This window comes from Photinus pyralis, unplaced genomic scaffold, assembly GCF_008802855.1.
Source record: "Photinus pyralis isolate 1611_PpyrPB1 unplaced genomic scaffold, Ppyr1.3 Ppyr1.4_LG10, whole genome shotgun sequence".
NCBI lineage: Eukaryota > Metazoa > Arthropoda > Insecta > Coleoptera > Lampyridae > Photinus > Photinus pyralis.
In genome coordinates, this window is record NW_022170250.1 from 13,353,290 (window position 1) to 13,363,761 (window position 10,472).

General features: G+C 40.7%; 1 protein-coding gene across 4 annotated transcripts; it reads right to left on the bottom strand.

The window, feature by feature from the left end:
* Positions 1–3,014: 3,014 nt before the first annotated feature.
* Positions 3,015–7,721, bottom strand: LOC116161675 (zinc finger protein castor homolog 1-like). Of its 4 annotated transcripts, XM_031475111.1 has the most exons (13): positions 7,561–7,718; positions 7,291–7,504; positions 7,089–7,209; positions 6,434–7,037; positions 6,235–6,385; positions 5,950–6,153; positions 5,756–5,902; positions 5,227–5,704; positions 5,035–5,124; positions 4,769–4,893; positions 4,159–4,721; positions 3,886–4,109; positions 3,015–3,812 (listed from the first exon to the last, which is right to left on the bottom strand). In XM_031475111.1, exons 1-13 carry the CDS (start codon positions 7,716–7,718, stop codon positions 3,538–3,540), a joined length of 3,354 nt encoding a protein of 1,117 aa, XP_031330971.1. In that variant the 3' UTR covers positions 3,015–3,537. The 4 variants fall into 4 exon arrangements, with proteins under 4 accessions (XP_031330971.1, XP_031330970.1, XP_031330969.1 ...); XM_031475110.1 differs by having other exon boundaries at positions 7,089–7,504; XM_031475109.1 differs by having other exon boundaries at positions 5,227–5,902; positions 7,089–7,504; positions 7,561–7,721.
* Between the last annotated feature and the right edge of the window lie 2,751 nt (positions 7,722–10,472).

Consider the following 10,472-nt stretch of genomic DNA (forward strand, 5'->3'; position numbering starts at 1 on the left):
TGTTTGAAATTATGGATTCTACGGACCAACCTCTATAAGAAAATGTTTTTTCCCGGTCAATCTCAGACAATTTTTTTTTCCGGCCTCAAAAAAAAGGCAGTTATTCCCTTCCTTTTTTACCAAAAATCGACTGCTACAAAATTTCTCAGGAAAACGCTTTTTCTCACTAATTTTGGTGCGTAGAATCCAAAACGATTCGTACTTTTTCGATCAGACCTCTCAATCAAAAGTTATGGACTAAATAAAAATTTCGACTATATATATATATAAATAAAGTTCAAACGGCTGTAACTTTTGATCTAGTAGTTCAATCGTGGAACTGTTTGAAATTATGGATTCTACGGGCCAAACTCTATAAGAAAATGTTTTTTCCCGGTCGATCTCAGACAATTTTTTTTTCCAGCCTCAAAAAAGGCAGTTATTTACCTTCCTTTTTTACCGAAAATCGACTGCTCCAAAATTTCTCGGGAAAACACTTTTTCTCACTAATTTTGGTGCGTAGAATCCAAAACGATTCGTACTTTTTCGATCAGACCTCTCAATCAAAAGTTATGGACTAAATAAAAATTTCGACTATATATATATATATAAATAAAGTTCAAACGGCTGTAACTTTTGATCTAGTAGTCCAATCGTGGAACTGTTTGAAATTATGGATTCTACGGGCCAAACTCTATAAGAGAATGTTTTTTCCCGGTCGATCTCAGACAATTTTTTTTTCCAGCCTCAAAAATAGGCAGTTCCTTTTTAACCAAAAATCGACTGCTCCAAAATTTCTCGGGAAAACACTTTTTCTCACTAATTTTGGTGCGTAGAATCCAAAACGATTCGTACTTTTTCGATCAGACCTCTGAATCAAAAGTTATGGACTAAATAAAAATTTCGACTATATATATATATATATAAATAAAGTTCAAAGGGCTGTAACTTTTGATCTAGTAGTCCAATCGTGGAACTGTTTGAAATTATGGATTCTACGGGCCAAACTCTATAAGAAAATGTTTTTTTCCGGTCGATCTCAGACAATTTTTTTTTCCAGCCTCAAAAAAGGCAGTTATTTACCTTCCTTTTTTACCAAAAATCGACTGCTCCAAAATTTCTCGGGAAAACACTTTTTCTCACTAATTTTGGTGCGTAGAATCCAAAACGATTCGTACTTTTTCGATCAGACCTCTGAATCAAAAGTTATGGACTAAATAAAAATTTCGACTATATATATATAAATAAAGTTCAAAGGGCTGTAACTTTTGATCTAGTAGTCCAATCGTGGAACTGTTTGAAATTATGGATTCTACGGGCCAAACTCTATAAGAAAATGTTTTTTCCCGGTCGATCTCAGAAAATTTTTTTTTCCAGCCTCAAAAAAGGCAGTTATTTACCTTCCTTTTTTACCGAAAATCGACTGCTCCAAAATTTCTCGGGAAAACACTTTTTCTCACTAATTTTGGTGCGTAGAATCCAAAACGATTCGTACTTTTTCGATCAGACCTCTCAATCAAAAGTTATGGACTAAATAAAAATTTCAACTATACAATACAAGAGAGGGATAATAAATAAACAAAATTAGTTTTTTTATTAGGAAGAGTTCCATTATCAGGAGATTATGAAATTAGCGGAACATGTTCAAGCCATTTACAAATTCCTGCGTTTCGATTCATTACTAGAGCAAAGATTGAGGAGAGGAAAGAGATTTCCATTCATTACTAGAAAGTTAGTTCCATTGCCATTTCAAGTAAAGCACCATAAAAACATTGAGGGTTATAGGGTGAGGGTTATTTAATCTTTCTTTGCGGAAGGATATTCCACCTCTCCCCCCCCCCCCATCCCACTGCCCTGTCAAATTTTCTTCCACAAAACGTGCACCCTTTCAGTCTCACGAAGTATTTTTAGAAAAAAATGATCATATTATTAGCTTATCCTAAGAGGTACTGCGGATAATGAATCACGGGGGGGGGGGTCTGATGTAGAACCAGAGGGGGCCTGGGGGCCGATAGATTATGGAATGCCCTCAGAAAATAAAGATTCTGTTCTTCTGATACGTTTTAGAATTAATTAAGGTTATAAGAATCCCTTCTCTTTGTTACCATGCCAAAAAAAATTTGTTTTCAACAGTAACAGTGGGGGTGAGATCTATTTAGGTTGCAAACCTCTTCAGTAAGACGCACACATTTTCGAAAACAATGATACATTTTGCGGTAGGGGGAACGCTTCCTCTCGACTGTGGATCCTATTTGAGAGTATCCATTTTGAAAAAGGCGCCATGAAAACAGTCTCATTTTGTTTCAGGATTGCAATTAAGGGGAGGGATGGGTCAACTTACTTCCTCAAGGTTTAACATTCAAATCCATGGAGTCCATCCAGGATTATGATACTTTATTAAGAAAAACAACAATGTATGTTCGTATAAATATTTATCTTTTTCTTTAATAAAAAGATACCACACATCACAGTAAATAAACGTTACACTCACACGTATCCTACGATATTTTAATTAATTCATACGATTCAAAAATCGACAATTCAAATCATTTTTATGATTACTAAATATTTGTATACGTATACATTTTAAAGTCTGTTTTACTAGAACTAAAATTCTTCAGAATATTAAAAAGATAAAAGTACAACAATATAAAGAAACAGTTATAAACAAAAAGCGAGACTAGCTACACAAGGAAAAAAAACACTAACAGAAGTGAAGTGCATTAACTACACAAAGCGTAAGACTAAAAAATAAAACAGAACGTGAATAAATAATATGGCAAATCAATTCACGCTAAAATAATAAACAAAAAAAAAGGAAATTGAATAAATAAAATTGAACCTAAATAAATACCTAACGACATGCAACATTTGTAATACTTACTTTAACCATAAATATGACACATTTCTAATTTTCTCTCTAATTCAAAAACGCTAACTTCAATATATTTAAATATTATATATATGGCACTTGCGGAATGGATTTCTAAGAAAAATGTCTCGTACTGCGCGAGAACGTGTCGATTTGATGCATCTTTTGAGCCACCGTCTCAAAAAGGCACAAAGTAATCAATATATGTCTTCCCTAAGGCACTAAATCTAATTAAAAAGGCCTCTACTACGCTATCAACTAACGCTATGTCTTTTATAGTTTACATTTTGTTCCCTAGTAATACTACAAATTTTCCGTAGCTACGCAATCTAAGAATAAACCTGCTGTTTTATCATCACGCTATCGTTCAAAAAACTTGGTGTCTTTTTGTAACTTTGTTACACTCAGTCGAATCGTCGTACAAATAATATTAATCGCGGGGCGTTAGTAATAATACTTATGAAAACACCCTGTATAAACAAAATAGTACGCTATCACCTTATACTTTGCTTTGTAAATATCTTTTTAAGATCTAAAAAATAAAATTTTGGAAATTACATCTATAAACTGATTTTGAATGCTCAAGTGCTCGTATTTCTTTTTTTATATATATGTATAATATAAAACAGTGATATATACATGTTTTTTCCACGCTAAACTACCTATTTACATTATGTACAGCGCGCTCAACCCTCCAGGTGTCTGTATTTGTGCGCGGACATCTGCGCCAGCCCGAGCACGGCGTAGTGGCAGGACAGGCAGTGGTAGTGGGTCTGTTTTCCGCTGTGCTGGCAGTTGCCCATCTTGCACTGCTGGCTCGGCGTGAACTTCTCGAAGCCGGCCGCCTGGATCGAGTCGAGCTTCTGGTGCTGGCGTCGGTGGGCGACCACCTTGTTCGTGTCCGTGCAGACGAAGTCGCACTTCAGGCAGTGAAAGTGTGACGCCTTATTTTGGGTATTGCCTGAAAAAGTTCGTGGGTAAATACGGCAAACACCCCGTCGGCGATCCCGCCGCTCTCGTCGCAACGCGCTTACCTAAATTACTAGTGTATGCACACTCGGGCCGACCGCAGGCGACGTTCGCGCGGTACTGCTGAAAGTCGCCCCCCATAAGTGTATCGAGACGCTCGTGTCTCGCGGTGTGCTGCACGAATCGGGTCTTATCACAAAAGCTGTAACCGCAGTCGGGTCTTTGGCAATGGAAGTGCGTCTGGTGCTCCCTGTATCCGCAGTGCGGGTACTGGCAGTCCTCGTTAAACCTGAAACGCATCGGTCGGTCAGTCGGGCGAGATTTCCCCGGACACGCACCTAAACCTGAGGTAACCCTCGGGTACCGGTTCGTCCTTTAAAATTCTCATCGAGTTCTGCAACCGCGCCTTCTTCTGCTCGGGGGTGAACTCGTGCGGGCTCAGCGCGCGCTTGTTCAGGTTGGCCGCCATGGCGGCGAGCGGCGACGTCATGTTCTCGTTGCCGTAGGGACTCTGGGGCGGGACCACCGGCAGTAGGGGGCTCTGCATCAGGCCGGTGTGCTGGAACATGAGCTGGGTGGGAATGGTGGCGTTTTGGTACAAGCTTTGAGGTAGGAAGGCCTGCTGCTGGGACATGAGCGCGAATTGCGTCGCGAGGTTCGAGGGGAAATTGGTGAAGTGGTTGTAGGTGTCGAACGTTGGCGTGACGTAGGTTTCCGGTTCGGATTTCGTCAGGGAGGGATTCTGGAGGGAGTGCAAGGGCGCCACGTTGATTTTCGGTTCGGTTTTCACGGGGCTCGGGGTGTGCGCCTGCGGGGAGGTGTCTTCGAGTAGCTGACTGTTCAAGGCACTTGTGCTGTGTTTCGCTATGTGGGTCAGTAGCCTCTCCACTTCGGAAAATGCCTAAAAATTAGTGTTCCTTACGGGTACCGCACCAAATCAAAACTCACTTGATTGCAGGCGTTACAGTGGTAGTGATATTTGCGCTTCAGTTTACAAAAGGGCCGGCTGCAACTGATTTCGGGGCCGTACAACGTTTGACTTCCCATATCCGGTAGGGGTTCGTAGTTGGGCTCTAGAAGAAATGCAAGAGGTTGAGTATCCCACACTTCGAGTGAATGATGGGAACATCTCAGAAAGTATCTAAAGAACTACACAAACTGGGCGCGCATTTCCTGAGATCTTCCGAAATAAAAGTGGGAGAGTAAAATCATACCTGCGCAGATATTTTTAGGAATTTCTGGGGAAGTGTGCCGCTCAGATCCTACTGATGAAAGAGGGTAAAAAGTTCCCGAAGCCTTAACCACTAGAAAGAAAGATATCAAGTGTTCTATATACAAGTGCGCAAACTCTAAGCTAAGAAAAAAGGTAACTACCATGCACAATGTCGTGTTACGTAGAAGCTTACCGGAAACTTTGTTATCTTGAACGTTCTGGCTCAAATTCATCGCCTTCACTTGCATTTGCTCGTCGCCGGGGCGCTCCTCCACAGGCTCACTTTTCACTTTGTAGTCGGGCGTCTCCGGCGTGGTAAACTGCCCCTCCTCCAGGTGCTGCTGGTTGTGGATCGCCATCGTCGAGTACTGCACGAACGAGTAGTTGCATTTGTGCCGCGTGCAGTGGAAGTGGCGGTTCACTTTGTTGCTGGCACAATTCGGCAGTCGACAGTCGACGTTACGGTCGTAAAACTCGAAGCCGTCGAGAATGTCGATGTTATCGTGGAAGTCCTTGCTGTGCATTATGAGAACGTCCTCCTTGTCGGTGACGTAGAGGCAACGGTTTTGGTTGCAGTGGTAGTGGACGTTTCCGAGGTACGGGCACAACGAGTCCGGACACTTGGCGTTCTCGTGGAAGACGTCGAAACCCTGAAGCGTGTAGTCCTGGATCTGAAACCGCCATTTGAAAATGTGGGGGGCACAACGTGCGCGCATGCTTACAATTGGACTACTCGACCGCTCATCAGGCGACTCAGGTTGGTCCATTTCCTTATTCGACGCCTGGGCCGACGTCGACGGCTTCGGCAGCTTGAAACTGGTAAAGATTGCCTGCGGCGAGTCTAGCAAGCTCTGACTGCCCATCGGCGCCTAAAACAAAGCGTGAGCCACATCGCTACAATCAGAAATTGGCTTACGTAGTCATTCCAAACCTCAATTACGCGATTCTTCGGCGGTCTTCCGCGTTTACGGCAAAACATGCCGTCGATTGAGGTAGCTAGGTGCGTCATCGTCAGGGGGTCCTTGGTCAGGCTGAGCTTCTTCGAGTACTCGTGCATCTTGTAGTGCTCCAGCCTTCTGAACGGTTTATCGTTGGGCAATATCACCTCCCGACAATTATCCTACGGAAATACCTGTTTCAGAAGCCGCCTATCCTGATCCTTTCATCTACTACGCATCTGATCAGACAATTAATAACTCACCCAATTACAGTGATAGTGCTTCTCCTTATCTTGATAAATACACGACTCGTCGCATCCGCCACTCTGAGCGACGACCGTCGTAAAGTAAGCCTCGGTCACCTGCTCCTGCTGCTCGTGGTTGCGAGCGTGCTCCCGTACGCCGTCTCTACAACTGAACAATTCGCGTGAGATCGTGCCCGTTCGTTAATCGTCGACTTACTTAAAAACTATATCACAATATTCCATTCCGCAGTGGTAATGGTCGCTGTACGCGTATTCACATTTGTCGAGGCAGGGCTCGTTCTGCCCGTAAAAGTTACAGTACTTCCGCCAGAAGTCCTCCCCGTTCCACGGTATACCGTCCTCGGGCAGCGTGAAGCTCGACTCGTTCGCGCTGAGATCCATGGCGGACGACGACTCGCCCTCCTCGTAGCTCACCGGCGAGTTGCGCTCGCTCAGCGTCTCCGAGTTGGACAAGTTCGAGCTCTGATGGAACATCCCCAGGTTGACGCCGTCGAACTGCTGCTCGTACTCCCGGAACCCCAAGTTCATACCGCCGTCTTGCAGCGTCTTGATCATGCTCTGCGCCAGCTTGTACTTTCGGTACGCCAGCTCCGAGTCCTTGCGCTCGTGCTTCCTCTTGTGCGAGAACAGCTGGCCGGAACTGTGCAGGACGTAGTTGCACTGCGGCCTGATGCAGTGTATGTGATTGCACACCTTCGAAAATCGGCAGTTCTCGTACGGGCAGATCTCGCTCTTCATGAACTTCTTAAAGCCGTCCCTGGACAGCTGCTCGTCTTTGATATGGTACGACTTGTGCTTCTCTAAAATGAACCACCCGTACTAAGCGCCACGCTTTCACAACCCGAACTTACCCATGTCCGATTTGTTCTTAAACGTAAACCGACAGCCAGATCGTCTGCAGTGGAAATGCGTCGTCCTCTGTCCAAAGAACGAACAGTAAGAAGCGCCGCACTCCTCTGTCGCGCGGTACCTCTGAAAACCTTCCTGTATAATTGCCGAATCCTTCCGATGGTAATTGGCGTGCATTTGTACGTCGGACGTCGAAATGTATACCTTGTCACAGCCCTCTTTGATACAGTGGTAGTGCGTTTGTTTTTTGTTGTGCGTGCAGTTCGCGTAACGGTCCGAGCAGTCGTCCAGAGGACTATACCTCATAAAGCCGTGCTGCAAGGACTCGTCTCGCTTCTTGTGCCATTTAAAATGGCGTATCATTTCCTCCTTCTTGATGAAAACTCGCGAGTTACAGTCGAGACAGTGAAAATGTTCCCTGCGCGGAAAATTTGGGTGTAAATAAGACGCGGGCGCGATAGCAGTTGTCCTTACCGATAGTTCAAGTCCTTGCAGTAGGAGTTTCCGCACTCCAACGAGGAGGAGAATTTTTTGACGTACTTGGAGTAGTCGATTTGGGATTGAGACTTCGTTAGTTGTAGACCTAGGTGGCCGCCGTCACGAGATTGGCTTGCGGCCAGAGATTGGGCCATCATTGCTGGAAAGAACATTTGCTTTTAGCAACAAAATAATATAAAACCTTAAAAATATCGCATTTACATAATAAATGTTTGGGGGGGTACTGTAACGTGACTGTTGATGAAGAAAAAGGAACGTTTTATTTAAGGGTGCATATTAGTAGATTGTTTAACAATAAGAATACTTCTTAAATTCGAGTCAAAGCACCCCTATATTCGCCTTGTTGATCCCTATACGTTTGTCTTAGAAAAACGACTAACTTTAAAAATTGTTTTCAAAAAAATGAAGCGCGTGGCATTGAATTTTATTGGACTTATTTACGGGTGCATGTTAGTAGATGTTTTAACAATAAGAATATTGCCTAAAATTAGAGCCAAAGCACCCCTAAACTGGTCCTGTTCATCTCCATACGTCGGTCTAAGAAAAACGACTAAGTTAAAAAATTATTTTCAAAAAAATGAAGCGCGTGGCATTGAATTTTATTGCTCTTATTTAAGGGTGCATACTTGTAGATTGTTTATCAATAAGAATGTTGCCTAAAATTAGAGCCAAAGCACCCCTAAACTGGTCCTGTTCATCTCCATACGTCGGTTTAAGAAAAACGACTAAGTTAAAAAATTATTTTCAAAAAAATGAAGCGCGTGGCATTGAATTTTATTGCTCTTATTTAAGGGTGCATACTTGTAGATTGTTTATCAATAAGAATGTTGCCTAAAATTAGAGCCAAAGCACCCCTAAACTGGTCCTGTTCATCTCCATACGTCGGTTTAAGAAAAACGACTAAGTTAAAAAATTATTTTCAAAAAAATGAAGCGCGTGGCATTGAATTTTATTGCTCTTATTTAAGGGTGCATACTTGTAGATTGTTTATCAATAAGAATGTTGCCTAAAATTCGAGTCAAAGCACCCCTAAATTCGCCCTATTGATCCCTATACGTTTGTCTTAGAAAAACGACTACATTTAAAAATTATTTTCAAAAAAATGAAGCGGGTGGCATTGAATTTTATTGGACTTATTTAAGGGTGCATATTAGTAGATTGTTTAACAATGAGAATATTGCCTAAAATTAGAACCAAAGCACCCCTAAATTGGGCCTATTCATCCCTATACGTTGATCGAAGAAAAACGACTAAGTTTAAAAATTATTTTAAAAAAACTGAAGCGCCTGGCATTGAATTTTATTGGACATATTTAAGGGTGCATATTAGTAGATTGTTTAACAATAAGAATATTTCCTAAAATTCAAGTCAAAGCACCCCTAAATTCGCCCTATTGATCCCTATACGTTTGTCTTAGAAAAACGACTAAATTTAAAAATTATTTTCAAAAAAATGAAGCGGGTGGCATTGAATTTTATTGGACTTATTTAAGGGTGCATATTAGTAGATTGTTTAACAATAACAATATTTCCTAAAATTAGAGTCAAAGCACCCCTAAATTGGGCCTATTCATCCCCATACGTCGGTCTAAGAAAAACGACTAAGTTTAAAAATTATTTTCAAAAAAATGAAGCGCGTGGCATTGAATTTTATTGGACTAATTTAAGTGTGCATATTAGTAGATTGTTTAACAATAAGAATATTTCCTAAAATTAGAGTCAAAGCACCCCTAAATTCGCCCTATTGATCCCTATACGTTTGTCTTAGAAAAACGACTAAATTTAAAAATTATTAAAAAAAAAATGAAGCGGGTGGCATTGCATTTTATTGGACTTATTTAAGGGTGCAAATTAGTAGATTGTTTAACAATAAGAATATTTCCTAAAATTAGAGTTAAAGCACCCCTAAATTGGTCCTATTCATCTCTATACGTCGATCTAAGAAAAACGACGAAGTTTAAAAATTATTTTCAAAAAAATGAAGCGCGTGGCATTGAATTTTATTGGACTTATTTAAGTGTGCATATTAGTAGATTGTTTAACAATAAGAATATTTCCTAAAATTAGAGTCAAAGCACCCCTAAATTCGCCCTATTGATCCCTATACGTTTGTCTTAGAAAAACGACTAAATTTAAAAATTATTAAAAAAAAAATGAAGCGGGTGGCATTGCATTTTATTGGACTTATTTAAGGGTGCAAATTAGTAGATTGTTTAACAATAAGAATATTTCCTAAAATTAGAGTTAAAGCACCCCTAAATTGGTCCTATTCATCTCTATACGTCGATCTAAGAAAAACGACGAAGTTTAAAAATTATTTTCAAAAAAATGAAGCGCGTGGCATTGAATTTTATTGGACTTATTTAAGGGTGCATACTTGTAGATTGTTTATCAATAAGAATGTTGCCTAAAATTAGAGTCAAAGCACCCCTAAATTGGGCCTATTCATCCGTATACGTTTATCAAAGAAAAGCGACTAAGTTTTAAAATTATTTTCAAAAAAATGAAGCGCGTGGCATTAAATTTTATTGAACTTATTTAAGGGTACATATTAGTAGATTGTTTAACAATAAGAATATTTCCTAAAATTCGAGTCAAAGGACCCCTAAATTCGCCCTATCGGCCCTATTGATCCCTATACGTTTGTCTTAGAAAAACGACTAACTTTAGAAATAATTTTCAAAAAAATGAAGCGAGTGGCATTGAATTTTATTGGACTTATTTAAGGGTGCATATTAGTAGATTGTTTAACAATAAGAATATTGCCTAAAATTAGAGCCAAAGCACCCCTAAATTGCGGCTATTCATCCCTATACGTCGATCTTCGAAAAACGACTAAGTTTAAAAATTATTTTCAAAAAAATGAAGCGTGTTGCATTGAATTTTATT

Excerpts from the sequence above, each read along its gene's own strand:
- LOC116161675 (XM_031475109.1), bottom strand. The coding sequence starts at position 7,721 with ATGATGGCCCAATCTCTGGCCGCAAGCCAATCTCGTGACGGCGGCCAC. Across the intron at positions 4,722-4,768 it reads ACTGTAACGCCTGCAATCAA|GCATTTTCCGAAGTGGAGAG; the intron begins GTGAGTTTTGAT and ends ACTAATTTTTAG. Across the intron at positions 3,813-3,885 it reads TGCATACACTAGTAATTTAG|GCAATACCCAAAATAAGGCG; the intron begins GTAAGCGCGTTG and ends GAACTTTTTCAG.